This window comes from Mus pahari, chromosome 2, assembly GCF_900095145.1.
Source record: "Mus pahari chromosome 2, PAHARI_EIJ_v1.1, whole genome shotgun sequence".
In the NCBI taxonomy this organism is placed as follows: Eukaryota; Metazoa; Chordata; class Mammalia; order Rodentia; family Muridae; genus Mus; species Mus pahari.
Window position 1 is genome coordinate 154753961 of NC_034591.1, and position 16338 is coordinate 154770298.

Below are 16338 nucleotides of genomic sequence, written 5' to 3' on the forward strand. Positions count from 1 at the left end.
AAGTCAATAGCGTTCTGGGAAGGTGTTGTGAGGAATAAAGAAAGATTTCTTTTTGTAACCTTGGGGAATCTGAACTCTTGAGCAAATGAAGAGTGCTTCACCTTCTTACATTGCACAAACACAGGCAACAATTCGGCTGTATTTCTGTCCCCATATATACATATTGCCTTTTCTTGCTGTGGGTGGGCACTTAGGCCAAGTGTGAAGCTTTGTCAACAGGAGTTCTGATAACACTGTATATAGAAACTATGGAGGGAAGACTGGATAGTGATCAAACTTTAGTTTCTTCAAGGCTGAAGCAGGCACACAACACACAATGAATCTGCAGTGTACCAAGGTGGCAATGAGTAGTGGTCAAGTCAACAGTCTTACTTTCAACCACCAGTACCAACAGTAGGCTCAAACTTGAGCATGAATCTGCATCACCAGGAAGGTATTTAAGAACACAGACTGATGGATATAGCTTCTCAGTCCCTGGGGTGGCCAGACTTGGGAGGATAAGCCCGTTATCCCTTCACTCAGGAAACAGAGGAGGGGGATTGAGAGTTCGAGGCCATCCTGCTTTCTGTAGCTAGTTCAAGATGAGCCTGGACTATGTGGGATCCTGTCTATGAATAACTGGGAAGCTTGGGGTAGAGTCTAGAGGCATCTCTTTCTGAAATATGTTCTGAGCTAAGTGCTTTCTTGGTCCTGAGGGTCACACATGAGACCATTGCACTGGCGTAGCCTGAAGTACTCAATGCTGGGTACATGGTACCCAGCATGCACCATGCCCATTTCATCACAACTTCTAAAAGTGGAATGAGAGCAGCAGGAGGTTTTCAGATGCTCCATGTGATTCGAATGTGCAGATAAAATGGAAACCACTGTTCTAGTCTAAGGATAGCACTAACTGTTCCTAGGAATCTTCATAAACCTTTCTAAACATAATAGCCTCTTCCATCGGACTTTGCAGGGTGTTACCTGGATAGAACTTTAGTGATTGGAGAATCTGGAGTGTTCCAGGTCCAGAGACAAACTGTCAACCATTTACCGCCTCCTGTCTGTAGCTGACCCAAGATCTCTGGGCCCATTAGGTCAATCCTTGAGAATGCACAGAGTACTAGGTTCCAACCAAACCTAGGTCTGGGAATGCTGGCCAAGACCATCTGAGGTTTATGACAGGATCTCTCATACTCCACTTTGCAGGAGCCACCTAGTTAGTGCTTCAACCATTGTGCTTGGAAATGGGTCTTGATTTATGACCTTGCTTTTATGTTAAAAGGGGGGAAGAACTTCATCTTGCTGTTACCTGTTCCACATGGAAATATGGAATCTGGGATAACTTTAGTCTGTGCCTCTAACACACAGTTTCTCACATTTAACTCCAGCATAAACTATCTCTTTGATTGAAAGACTGCTTTTGTGTGGACAATAATATACCAAATAGGTCCATAGATGCTAAAGTTTGAAGTACAAATCTATCCTTTTTTTGTCTTAAATATTATTTACCACTATCTATATAATGTATGTAGTGTTTATTTGTGACCATGTGTGTGTTTGTACACGAATTGTGGCTAAACACTATTTTCAATCAAACATTCAAAGAGCTCAGAATTTAACACTCTCTAAATTAGTGATCCATGTTCCAGATATCATGATACTCTTAAATAACTTACAGAAGCATGCTTCGGTATTCCTTTCTGTAAAAGTGTTCTACTTAACAAAAGATATTTAAAAATATACTTTTAGTGGATAGATCGTATTTAAAGAGCGTGTAGGGTTATATCCAAGTTCTTTATAAGTATGTGTCTACCAGTTTCCAGAAAATCCTGTGGTCTCTCGTCTAGACTAGTACTGTGTGCCTAGCATTCATTCAGTCCTTGGGCTAGCCTGCTGCCACAGCACATGTTGTCAGTCCTGAGGCAACTCTATTTTTCTTGTATCCTTGATACCTGCTCTTTGTCAGAATACCCACGAGAGAACTGTAACTGTACTGCTCTTGTTTTGTAACTCAAGATTTGTGTTTCTTCAGTGTTTTCAAATATGACTGAAGGCCATTGCATTTCCTGAGCCTAAACTGCACAACATGCTTATTTTTTGACATCAAATCATCAAGCCAAATTTTCCAACAAAACCAGAGGATTCATGGTGACTCCCTTTAACAGCTCCAAACCCAGTGCCTTGTGATATACTTCCTGGGAAGATATGTACAAACAAAGGTCTAGTCTACTCACCTCAGATATGAGGCTAATGACACACCAAAGTAAGAATGCCACAGAAATCTAGTTTGGTCAACCAATGAGTTTTATTAGGGTGACTTACAGGAATATGAGTAAGGAGTTCCATACAGAAGCAGAAATGACTCAATGATGACTCCACAATAAAAAGTATGCCCCGACATGAGTGACAGCTAGCTGGAAGCCTGGAGTGCATTTCTCAACATGCAGGCAGCTCAACAAATTGAAGAGAATCCTTTTTAGGCAGTTAGGCTTGACCAAAAGTGTCTCTAAGCAGAACTGACTGCTTAGTCAAGTTTGGAGAAGGGACTTATATAATCATGTCAGATTCAGGGACTTCCTGAAGCTTTCGATTTGTTTACTTCCTGAGCTTAAGCCTGTTTCCCTGCAGGATGGAATGGTTCAGCTCCCCATAGAGCATCCTAGTGTTCCCTACCCTCTTAGAACAACCCTGTCTTAAGGAGCTTCCCTCTAAGATCGACAGCTTTACCTCAGAAGAAATTGAGACATTACATCCAGTTGCTGATTTTTTTCTACTTTTTATTTAATCCATTTGAATTTTTAGTTTCTTTGATGTTAATGCATTTATCAATAGTAGTATTCTTTTAAATCATTAAATAATATCCTATTATATGGGCATAACATAATTTTATTATCCATGGGTATTTGAGTTGTTTCTAATTTGTGATTATTTTAAATAAAGCTGTTGAGAGGTTAAGGAAGTTTTTAATGTAGTATTGTGTTCTTTCTGATTTTAGTCTATCAATAAACTGGTCAGATTCAAGGAAAACTACAAATTTACATGAGAGTCACGCTCATACACATGAGGACTGGACAGTTGAAGATTACAGCTTATATAAAGCTAAACAAAGGTTTTATGGGCTTCGGACTTCCATGGGAAAAGAATAGCCAACATGCTAAGGAAGGCTAAGGAGGCACCCAGTGAGAAAGCCTGGCTCACGTGCTTGTAACCCAGGTAACCGATATCTGTGCTCGTCTCTGTGAGAGCCAGGAGACCCCCCAAGCTCTTCCCGTGAAAAGTTCTCTCTCGGTCAGAAAGAATGCGGGTGGAAAGCCTTGCTCTGTCTGCTGTCCGGTTATTTAGCTCACTAGTTTTCCTCTCCAGGTGTATTGTCAGCTGTATCGTATTGAAAAGGGCAGCCTGGGTCTGCAGAGGTCAGCAGTTCCTCTAAATAACAGGAGAGAAATCAGGGAAACATACTTGTGCAGGTATATTTTCCTCTTCACACCACCATGTAGAATCCCTGTGAGGACACATATGTTGTTCCTCTTATGATAATGTCTGCAGGTGGCTAACTGAATCTTATGGTAGGCAGATGGTTAGTATATATTCATTACTTTATATTGTTGTGATAAAATGCCACAACCAAAGCAACTTATATAAGAGTTTATTTTGGCTTACAATTAGAGAGAGAGAGAGAGAGAGAGAGAGAGAGAGAGAGAGAGAGAGTCTGTAGTGGTGGGGGAGGCATGGCATCAGGCAACTGCAGCAAGAAGGTGAGATCTCAACTCCAACCACATGGAGAAAGCCAAGAGGAAGTGGGGTAAAGCTGTCAACTTTCAAAGTCTGTCTCCAGGGATGCACTTCCTTCTGCACAGCTCCACATCTTCAGCATCCCATAACCTTCCCAAACAGTGCCACCAACTGGGGACTAAGTGCCTATGGGGGACTTTCTCCCTCAAAGCACCACATTTAGCTTCATTAGAAGCTGCCCAGCTGGTCCCAAAGTGAGTGTCCCATATGATGGAATGCGAGAGCTCCAGGCTGTGACTCCTCCTCAAAATTTGCTGTGAGAACCTAATGCTAAGGAAGGCTAATTAGTTTTAATTTGCATTCCCCTGATGGCACATGATATTCAGTTGATATTTTCAAGTGCTTATTGTTCATGCACACATTTTCTCTTGGGAAATGACTATCCAAATATGCACCTCATTTTTCTTATTACTGTTGAGTTGCATATGGATCTAGTTCATATCATATAACCTATGTACATATATTAACATATTACATATATATTATCTATAATGCTTGTTCATATTATTATTTATAATGTCTTAGCTATTCTGTTGCTGTGAAGAGACAAAATTAACAAGACAACTCTAGAATAAAGTGTTTAAGTGTTTAATCGGGGCTTACAGATTCTGAGGCTTAATCCACAACCATCACCTCAAGGAGTATGGCAGCAAGCAAGCAGCCATGGCAACAGAGCATTGGCTGAGAACTATGCTCATGAGGCACAATCACAAGGAAGAGAGAGGGAACTAACTGGAAAATATATGGCTTTTAAAACATCAAAGTCCTCTCCCAAAGACACCTCTAGCAAGGTCACATCTCCCAATCCTTCCCAAACAGTTCCACCAACTGGGGACCAAGTACTAAAATATATGGTCCCTTCTTATTCATACCGCCACACATAGCTATAGACATGGTTATGTGAGATGTGTGTGTGTGTGTGTGTTTAGAGGGTTGTTACATTGAAAATAAAGCAATCAAAATATTTTATACTATATTCATAAGGATTTTAGTCAACAGGAAACATTATTTTTAAAATGCTCAGTCTTACTATCAACTCATGAAGGCATTGAATTCACAACCTCCTATCTAAGTCTTAGTTTCAGGAAAGCTATGATTATATATATATATATATATATATATATATATACATATACATACATATATATACATATATACCACATGCTCCACAGAGCTCCTCCTTACTCTCTTCCTTCCAGCATGATCCTCCTTTTCCAGGATGACTCCCTAGTCTCCCCTGAGTCTGAGACTGACACACGGATTCTGGTGGAGGGTCTGTTCTACAGTGCATGCTCTGTATCCATCACAACAGCTGTAGTCTCTTCTTTATCCAAAACTCACAATGGAGAAACTTCTTTTTGCTGGCTGGCTGGAAGTTGCTTCAAACCTCTTTCAGAAACAGAACAACTTCTCCCTGCAGCTACCAGCCTGCCACTTCACCTATCCTGTCCACCACTTTTCACTCTAAAGTCTGGCTCATTAAGGTTGAGAGATATTTTTCTAACTTTAATAACTGAAGACTCTGAACCAGCAAATATGGAAATAAAAAGCTCAGAGTTGACACCATTTAACTTCCATGTCACTCTGATGGGTACAAAATAATGGGAGAAGTCTAAGCTTGTGCTGATCTCCAGTTATGGACCCCGAGGGCCAAACACTGTTGAATCCATTGCTCTCTGCAATGCGAGAGGTGCACATGCGGAATCAGGGTGTCTCTATAGAGCAGCGGTTCTCAACCTGTGGGTCATGACCGCTGGGGGGGGGGGAGGGTGTCAAAGGAGCCTTTCACAGGTGGCACATATCATATATCCCACATTTCAAATATTTACACTACAATTTATAACAGTAGCAAAATTTAGTTCTGAAGTAGCAATGAGATTTTTATGGTAGGGGTTACCACAACATGAAGAGCTGTATTAAAGGGCGGTAACATTGGCGAGGTTGGGAACCAGTGCTGTAAAGGGATTATAAAGGCTTTATACTGGATTTGGGCTTGCATTAGATGATTTCATTCAAAGAAGTAAGGGTCTCCTCTGTTGTGGACATTGTCGGGAATAGGGACAGAGAGAGCTGACAAGGTGGCTCAGTCAGTAAGGTGCCTGCTCAACAAGAACAGGAACTCAATTTTGGAGTTGCACACGCATAAAAAATTCAAATGTGGCAGCATGCACCTATAATCCCAGCACTAAGGAGGAAGAGAGGGGAGGAGGGGTCTCTGGCCAGCCAGCCTCGCTGATTGGTGAATTCTAGGTTCAGTGGGAGACCCTATCTCAGAAAATAAGAAAGGAGGGATAGAGGAAGACATCATATATCAGCTTCTGGCCTACACACACACACACACACACACACACACACACACCAAAAAGAAAATTAACAAAGTGAATAAGGAGTGAGTCCATGATTAGAAAAGCCATCTTATCTACAAAGACATATAAACTGAAGCTAAAGCTATAGCTGACGATGTGTCAACAACTACTCCCACTATTCTGAATGAGTACTGGACACTGCAGTGTTTAAGTAATGTCCATGCTCTAACACACACTGATCGTAGACTTGCTCCATCACAGCAGAACCGCTAAATCTGGAGTTCATGTTTATGTTCTGCAAGGAAACCCCAACCCCAACCGCAAATTCCACACCAGCTTCTAGCCACTCCAACGCCCAGCTAGCTCATGGCTCCAAGCTTGTACCTAGCTGTCATTTTTACCAGTTGTAAGCAAGCAAACCCAGGAAATATAACCTAATCAGGGCAAGCATGCACAGCTTCCCTGAGGATCTGACATTTTAACTAAGAGTCTAAAATGCAAAGGTCTTTTTTTCTCCAGGGTCCCAGGAGCTCATTTAGCCTTTTCTTGTGCTTTCTTCTCATCATGACACTATTATTTCTCACAAATGAATTATGCTTAAGAAGCAAGAGTCAAGGCTGACTTCCCACACTATCCCCAACCTTCCTGAGATGTGAGAACATCCCACGGCCGTGGAGCTTCTGTGGGTAATGTCAGATATAAATTCTTGGGAAAATATAATTTAAAAAGAAAAAGTTTAAAGAGTAAATGATAAGCAATGCACATTTTTAAAATGAAATCAAAATGTTTAAAGACTGCACAAGATTATAGGATGGGAAATTTTTTTAAAAAATATTTCTTTCAAAAATTATATGTAGAGTAGAATGTTTAAAATTAATAGCTAGGGAGGGGATAATAAGTCATTCATTAAAGTGATTGATTTGCAAGTCATTCGTTAAAGTGATTGATTTGCAAGTCTGGGGAACTGAGTTCAATCCCCAATACCCACAAAGAAACTACACAGCTCATAGTATAATATTATCACACACATACACACACACACACACACACACACACACACACACACACACACACACACATTATAACCCTAGCACTAGGGACAGGGAGACCAGTCAAATCCCCTGAGGCCTGCTGGCTAGGGAGCTATGATTTCAGGTGAGAGACGTACTCTCACAAACTTAAGTGGACAGTTCTTTAGAAAGGATCCAGGACACCTATGTCCTCCATAGGCACATACAAATATGTGTGTGTACATAAGCACACACAAGTGCCACTTCATACATACAAATTAAATAAAAATAATTTTCAAAGTGAAAGTCAGCAGGTGAGCTTAATTGGCCCCTGTGGGAAAGGTGAGAAGAGAAAACATGCTGATTTCTCGTCCATTTCAAAGCTTAATGGTGCAAGTGAGAAATACACGTTTATCCCAATGCAAAATTAATGCATTAGCTTGGGAAGCTCACTTGAAGAAAGCCTTTTAAAAAGCTCGCACACTTCCAAATCTTCAAAAGACCTCAGAGATTCAGGGTTAGAACCTTGGGTCAGTGGCTGAGCATACCCCAAGCCCTGCTGCTGGGTTTACAGTAGAGAATTCAATGAGATCCTCCCACTGTCTGCTAAATGGAAGCTGTGGGGTCCTCCTAAGAAATCTGAACTCTGCGGGAGGCAGATTTTCTGCAGCCACTGGTACAGCCCTTACAAGAATGTGTGAGACCATGCGTCAACACCAAAAGACACTGCAAATTCCTTATGTGTGGACACTCCCAGGAGTATTTACATTTTTTTCAATCATAATATTTTTATTGATTATTTGGGAACTTTTACATAATGAACCCTGGTCACACTCACTTCCCAGTTCTCCTGAGTCTGCCTTCCCCTTTGAGATACTCCCAAAAGGAAAAAGAAGAAAGAAACAACAACAAAGTCAGATTTGTGTTGCGCACATGCCCACTGGAGCATAGTCAAACTTCCAGTGGCCAGCATCCTCTTGAAAAAAGCCTAAGTCCTTCCCTCCTTACCTGCGCCCCTGCCAGCAGCCAACCATTGTGGAGAGCCACACTTCTGCATCCTTGTCACAATTCTTTAAGAGTTTTCTTCCTGTGTAGGCTGTTACTTTGGGTGGAGTGGTGTGAAATAAAGGAAGTGGTTGTCATAGGAACCCTCTATGACCTTCTTTCTCAACTGTGAATCTGCAATCATCGATACCACTGAAAAAGCAGCTTCCTTGCCTTTTACACTCAACAGGAGCACAGATGATACACTTTTAATAGTTGGCGTTCAAAAGTGATATTTGGTGAAATATGGCCAGATGGGTTGCATTTTCTGGTCATCAAAGGATATTGAGGTTGGGATAAATCTTAAACAAACAATGGTTTCTTGGTTTTTAGTTACATGTGAAGTTAGATTCAGTATCAGTAAATTTCTCCATGGGGTGTTAATTTGGCAGATGTCCTGAGTGTGTCCACCATAACACAACACAGGCACCAGCATGGTGGGGCAATCATTACTGATTTTTTTTAAAGAATAATTATGAAGTAACCATAATCTCTACCACTTTTAGCCAAGTTAAATCTCAGTGTTTGTGAAAAACGAGAACTCTCATCTCTGACCAGGAAACAATACAATCTTAAAAGTACATTAAGGACAGATTCAAAAATACTGCAAATTAATTCAAGACCCCGGCCTGTAAGTCCGCATAATAGATTTCTTTTATAGAAATGGAGTCTGACGATAGTGGAAATGCAAATCAACTTCATACACACTTATAAAAATGCCTGTATAATTACAGGGTACCAAATCAAGCACATGGCATCTAAGAAATGGATTGAGAATTCGGGGGCTAATTGCTCTCTAGGATATAAGAGGGCACAGAAGGCCTGGCAGTCTAATTCCTTCCCACTGCAATAGGCGGCAGTGGGTGTTGGAAAGTTAAAACACTCCTCGATCTCACATCTTCCGTGCTGCTAAATATTTGCCAACATGTCTTATATGATCATGCATAGTTTTAAAAGCTGTAAATTTTACTCATTAAAAATGATACAAGCAACTGAAAATGCAACCCTGGAAGGAGAAGCATAGAAGAAATCAGCAGTCGGGGAAACTCACACTGCGCCCAGAGAACAGCACTGCGTGTACTCGGGGAACAGGGTGGCGTGCACCCGGGGATTCGCAGTTGCATCCTCTCACGGTTTTATTCTCCCCACCCTTTTCTGCTTTGCCCACTAGAAGATGAATAAAATAGATATTTCTGACTTAATGAGTCTTTTATTTTCTGGTTAATAAAAGATGTACCAACATTCCTTTGGACTGTTTACTGTGATGTGTAGCTAACGCGTCAGTTACACTTCGTCACTCTCTGAAGTACCAAACATAAATGAACAGTGAGGAAGGTTCAAGGTTTGCACCAGACTTGGAAAACAGAGGAACACGACGATACCCTGTGGAAGAGGAACTGTGTCAAACTAGAAACAACTTACGAAGAGTAATGGCTTCCACACTGCAGCTGAGGAAGAAGGTGTCTCTGAGAAAGCATCGTAACGTAGTTATCGCTGTGGGGCAGGGCTATAGTTATTCCAACGTAGTATGTGACTTTTCCATAAAATGAAGTGTTCCTAGTTTCTGTTCGAACTTCCAAAGTTCTGTGTGTCCCAGTGATGAGCCCACACCTCACTTGTCTCCTCTCCCCAAGGGCAACACGATCCAAAGTTAGCCATTACCCTTCTCCTTCCAAAAGACCCTGACAGCTTCCTGGTGACAGAAAAGTAAGCATCCTGCAACAAAGCTATTGATAGCACTAAATAAACCACTCGGAGAAGTTGACTGCGCACTACGCTTCCAGCCCCGAAAATGATCCCAAAAGGTCTGACCCCCAGGCTCCCAGTTTGTCTTCAGTCAGAATAAGCCAGTCTTTTCCCTCTGTCTTACCCCTGTCCTTCATATCTTCTTGTCGCCATGACTACCTTTCATGGGAAAGGAAGAATTAGGATCGCGGTAAAGAAGCACACATGCCAAGTTTCCCTAGCAGCCCAGCATACCTCATCTCCAAATCACTTTCCACGGAAAGAACATGTCTCTGCTGTTCAACAGAAGGAAATGCATGTGTCCACCCTAAACTCCCTTCATATCCCACAGATGTAGATGAAGAGATGGAGAAATTTGGTGGGATCCAAGTGCAGCTTTGATAGAGGTATATTTATGTGTTGATAAAATCATCTTACTTTTGAGAACATTACCTTTGTTCATGCAAAGAACTGGTAAAGTGTACTGCCCGAGTAATTCATTCCCTGATAATAAGCCTTGTTGAGTTTCAACAACAAAACGTATCAATGCCAGTTCTGGCACTTGAATAAGAAATGTAAATGTTTCATTCCACTTTGGACTAAAAGCTGAAATATAAAGAAATGGATACAGGATTATCACAGATACTTTCTTTAACGGAAAAAAAAAGCAAATAACAATGGATCTCTACAATTTTTCTTTCTAACAGTTAGGCAATAACAATACTAATTTGTATTTTAGAGCACTTAAACATTTAATGTAGTCAGTGAGTGGAAGATGTTATAACAATAATTATCCTGGCTTTTGAAAACTGTATAGGAATTGCAACCCCAACAGGATTAACAAGCAAGGAAACTACAACTCCAAGAGGTCACAATGTATCCTAGTATTGCATAGCAAATTGCAAAGCAGAGAGAGATGCAAGCCTGGAGAGACTGACTTCAAAGTAGACAACTGAATCTTTATGTAACATGACTGAAGCTAAGGCGCTCCCTTTACTACGAAATGGAGACACAGGAAAGCGAAATGGAGACACAGGAAAGCGAGAAGTGCCAGTTTTCTGTATCAGGTTGTTATAGGAAGAACTTTCTGCCTTGTTTTTCCCTAATGATGATTTCAAAGTCACAAACTGATAAATAATTTGGTGCTCTACTAAAATAAATCTCAAGCAACCAATCCCTTGCCACAAGGAATCCAAATTGTTTTTCAGCTTGATCTAAGTCATCTAAAACTTAAACCGTGAGTTAACGGACTTAAGATAATTCCATCTGGACCAAGTCTGTGATTACAGATCCAGTGGTTGGGAGAAAAAGTACACATGTTCAGGCACAAATAAACTTCTTTGCAAGTCATGTCACTAGTTTTTATCGTTTTTAGCATTTCTGATAGACTTTTGAATAATTATAGTGATGTGTATGATTTCGTTAGTGCTCCTGCAGTCACTAGATCATTTTACCAAGTGGCAGTCCTGAATGTTTCCTTAGCCCATGGAAACAGGAAATTAATTATCTCATGCCGGAATGATGACCTCGGCCTAAAAGCAAACATAATTCCATACTGTACAGGGGCAGATTTAGAGTCGATTCTGTAAAGACGCTTCTAAAACTCTACAGAAAGTCCGTATGTAGATTCATTGGTCTTCCTCTAACACCACTGTATCCCATGTGCCCTGCCTGCCTCCCTCCCTTCCTCTGTATCTAATCTCTGAGTCTTTCTCATAAACATGTGTGTACATGCACACCTGGGCAAAAGTAATGTATTGTTACTTTTATAGAAGTATTCGGGACATGAAATTTGGTTGGTGGGTGTAGTTTCCATGTCTGAACAAACAGATGAGTTAACTAAGCCTTATCCAAATATGATCCTTTCTTCACAGACATTCTCATCTCCCATTACACTACCGTTGTCCCCATAGTCTTACAGTCCATCTGTCGTCCATCTAGACCATTCTTCCCACAGTGTGACTTGCACAAACACCCTCCGTTCACTTCTGCCACCATCTTCCTTACAACGTGGCTTCTACACCTTTTAAGCGCTGGGTTCCTATCCTGGCACTGTTTCTGTTTCTCATTTCTCTTTCATACTTTCCCACCTTACCTACAGAAATCATCTCCTGAAAGCTCAGTGCCTTACTCCTCTGTAGATGCCTTCATGTTATCCAGAGTGAATTCCCCAAGAGCAAGCATGACTTTTCAGAAATGCCCGTGAGCAATTCCAATATGACTTGCCTACTTTCTTAGTCACTAGTCTTTCTTGAACATCCTGTATTCCGCCCAATCTTCATGAGTGAGAGCCATGTTGTTCTTTCTCCCTCTACTACCTTGTCTCCAACTGCGAAATCCTATGTCCATCTTCTGTGGATCTTTGTACATGGGATTTTGTTTTCTCCTTCATGCCTAATCATTTCTCATCATAATAGTATTCTTCTTTTATGTCATCTCTCATACTAAGCTGTAGTGTCTATAGTAAAGTTAAAATGTTTATAAATACATATCTACTAAAAAGATTTTTAAGTTTCTGGCGCTTATAAAATCATGGGACTTCTACAAAGCAAGATCCCAAGTCTGAAGAACCAAACTGAATTTCTTCAGAGACATTCACACAAAACACAGAGGTATAACCAATATTCTACAGTTGTATTATTATAAGTACACACTAAGTTATTCTAAAATTAATATTTTAAGAATCATTTTCTAAAGAAGAAAATAATTTTTTTTCCCTAAGAAGTAGAGGTGCTCACCATTATTCTTAACGACACGAGTCTGCTGCTTCACGTGGTCGTTTGGAACACCATAGACTTCTATGATCACTAATATGTCAGGCGTGTTAGAGGACATGCTAACAGGCAACTGGATCCCACTGATGAGCTGTGCAAACACACATGACCAGAAGAACTTAGCTGAGCAGGAAAATGCACCACTACTTGACCTAAATCAGATAGCATGTCTTCAAAAGACAAAGGCTAAATTATCTGCTATGAAATCTGAAGCTGGCAAACGTGGGGGTTTTACATTTTAATCCTTTTACTCTCAACTATCACTAGATAATGGACAAGACCCTGTCTAAAGTACTGTTTTTACTCAAGTGTATTTATAATGGAATCCACCATGTCCAAAGTTTATAATTCATTGGCATATATTTTTATTTTAAAAACATGCTCTAATCATTTTTACTAGTTTAGTGTTTCTGCTTTCTCAAATATGAAATGTTTCACCACATAACATTCTCTTTAAAATTCACATTTTGATCAGTTATAAAGTTTGACATTATCCACTTTTAGCAGCATTGCCATGCCAAAGAACTGGAACTTGATAAGATAAACTATCTCACATGCATGTTAGGAACAGGGATCAAAAACGTACTTTTAAAAGTTACTAGTTATATTTTTATTTAGATTATCTTGTTGCCCCAGCTAATTATTGAATCAGGATTGTGTTTTGATTTTAAGGACAAAGTGGGCATTTGAAATATGTTGATTCAAGATGAGAAATAAAAGTTAAAAAGCTAGGGCTGCAGCCCTGGATAACTGCCGCTGGGAACCATACCTCCCACATGCCTCCTGACTACACACCAGCTTCCTAAGCCCTCCAGTGCCCAGACATCAGCTGACCAGAGCGTACCCAAGGAAGAACAGCTAGACTTGGAGAGCCACATAGAGGGCAGTAGAGGAGAGGGCCAGAGAGATTCACGTTGCCCCTTGGGTGATCTCTGTTCACGCAGACACTACCAAACTCCCAGAAGGACAGAGATAGAACCCACAGACCCCAGTATAAGTTCCACAATAGAAAACAGTAGATCAACCCTCTTACGATGATTTAATCCTACTCTGAACAGTGTACACGTCTATACTGAAGGAAAGATAATGAGCAAAAACACACACAGAGCATCGACTAACAGAATGGTCCAGATTCTCAAGGCCTAGACCAGAAATAAAGTAACATGAAAAAAATAAGACAACATGTCCCACCTCACCCCCAAAATTACTAATCCTATAGTAATGAATCCCAATGAAAACAGCCAGGAAGACCCTCCAGGCAGAGTTCAAAAGAACAATCATAATAACTATGTTCAAATATCTCAAAGAAGGGCAAAAGCAAAGATCTAAGTGAAATGCTGAATTAATCAAAGGCATAAAAATTCAGTTCAATAGAGAGAATAGGAAAAAAAACAATTCTAGAAATGAAGAAAATCAATAAGTCAAATAAAAATAGTTAAAAATCTCAGAGGAAAAAAACCTCACCAGCAGAACAGGTGAAACCAATGAGTCAGGGCTGGAAGACAAAGCAGAGGAAATCTGCCCCTCAGCAATGGTGAAGGAAAGTATAAAATACGTATGCAAACAAAACATGGGAGCTTTGCAACAGAATACCACAAAAAGTCATAAATTTTTAATATAGGCCTAAAAGAAGAAAGCCATAGAAAAATCAACAGGAAAAATAAAATTAGATTGCCCAAATCTAAAGAAAGAGATGCCCACCTAGGAACCCACAACACCAAATAAGACCAAATCATCATCATCATCATCATCATCATCATCATCATCATCATCATCTCCTCATGATATAGTATAGTTAAAAATTTTAAACAGAAAATAAAGAAAAGGCATTAAAAACTGTTAAGTCAGAGCCATCAAAATAAAAAATGATTTTTCAACAAAACATTTTAAAGCCAGAGGGATGGAGAAAATGTATTTCAATTTCTGAAAGACCACAGCTGTCAACCCAGACTATTATACCCTACAGAACTATCCATTAAAATGAAGGAGAAATAAAAAACCTATCCCTGATAAAAATAGTCTAAATGGATTTGTGACCACTAAGTCAGCTCTACAGAAGATACAAGGGGGAATACTTAATTCTGAAGAGACTCATAAACAAACCAAGAGATTGTAGGGAAAAGTAAGTAGAGTCAGGATAGTTAGTCAAAAGAAGTCTAAGAAAGCACTACAAAATCAAAAAAATGACAGAAATTGATATGATCTTTCAATAATGTAATTCCTGACTCTAAAAGACACATTCTAGCAGAATGAATGAGAAAACAGAACCCTGCTTTTTCCTGTCTCCAATAAATTCACTTTATCAAAGACAATAAACACTATCTTATAATAAAAGGATAGAAAGGGTTATTCCAAACAAACAGTACTAGGAAGTAAACAGGTATAGCTGTAGATATTCTAACATTTGACAATAAATTTCAAATCAAAACCAGTTAATCAGACATTACAAGGAAGGTCACTTCATATTCATAAAAAGACCAACCCACCAAGAAGGCAGTACAAATTTAATCACATACATTCCAAACATCGGTTGACACAGCCTCATTGAAAACATATTACTATATTTAAAATCACAGATAAACACAACACACAGTTTATGAGTAAATTTAATTCCAATTTTCACCAATAGACAGGTTATTGTGGCAAAGCCTAAATAGAAAAACTCTGGATGTAATAAATCAAATGGAGTTAACACATTTACAGACTTCTGTGCTCAAACACTGAAGAATACACATTCGTCTCAGTACCCCATAGAACTGTCTCCAAAATGATCATATATTAGAACTTAATTAAATCTCAAGTATTAGAAAATTAAAACAATATCCTGCATGCTTTCTGACCTTAATTAAGACCCAGTCTGACCTCAATCTGTTAGAGAAGAAAGTTGGTGATATACTTCAACCTATAAGCACAAAAAAATGGCTGTCTAAAAAGGATTCTGACAACACAGATATCAAGACAAACAACTGAACTGACAAGGGAGAACTCATGAAACCAAAAGGCTCCCACACAGCAAAGTGTATCATCATTAAGCTGAAGAGACAGCCGACAGAATGAGGGCAAAAATCTTTATCAGCATTATATGTGACTGAGAGTTAGTATCTATAAAGAACTAAAAAAACGAATTTTAAAAACAAATTAAACATTACAAAAACGACCAGTCGATCAAAAACTGTGTCATGGAACTAAGCAGGGAGAATTACATGATATATGTGTGATAAGTTCTCAAACAATAAAAAACTTAAAACCTAAAGGTACAGTTATAAAATGAACCACATTTTCAGTCACTGAATATGATTATTTGTTTCATATAAATGATGACTTATATAAAAAAGAGAGAGAGAGAGAGAGAGAGAGAAGAAGAGTGGCACAGAACAGAGAATAGGAGGAAACGGGAGGAGAAAACCTGATGTGTAGTTTCTTCTGTCCTAAATCCACACATTATGACACCACTATACACTAAGGTAACTGAAAATATTTAGTGACTTGTATTCAAGAGGCAGAAATCCTTCAGTGTAGTTAGATATCTGCATGTTCAGAAAGAAGATTGCTTGTAGATACTCACTACACTACTCCCAGATATGAGTGCTTGCCAGCTGAGCGTCAGCACTGTGGGAAAAGAGTGTGTCCAAAATGGGACTGGCTCAACTTTGTATACTCTATGCTGAAGGAAAGGAAAGGAGAGGAGAGGGGAGGGGAGGGGAG

The 16338-nt window shown here is 39.6% G+C and overlaps 1 protein-coding gene across 2 annotated transcripts in view; it reads right to left on the bottom strand.

The window, feature by feature from the left end:
* Positions 1-9378: 9378 nt before the first annotated feature.
* The window catches only part of Plcz1 (phospholipase C zeta 1), a 50562-nt gene continuing 43602 nt past the window's right edge, over positions 9379-16338 (bottom strand). Inside the window, exons 12-14 of one of the 2 annotated variants that reach the window (XM_021191406.1) lie at positions 12598-12724; positions 10313-10465; positions 9379-9517 (exon numbers count right to left, since the gene is read on the bottom strand). In XM_021191406.1, the coding sequence (XP_021047065.1) occupies positions 9429-9517; positions 10313-10465; positions 12598-12724 (369 nt within the window). In that variant the 3' untranslated portion in view covers positions 9379-9428. Of the gene's footprint in view, positions 9532-10312; positions 10466-12597; positions 12725-16338 lie in introns of both variants that reach the window. The other variant, XM_021191407.1, reaches the window with a different exon arrangement.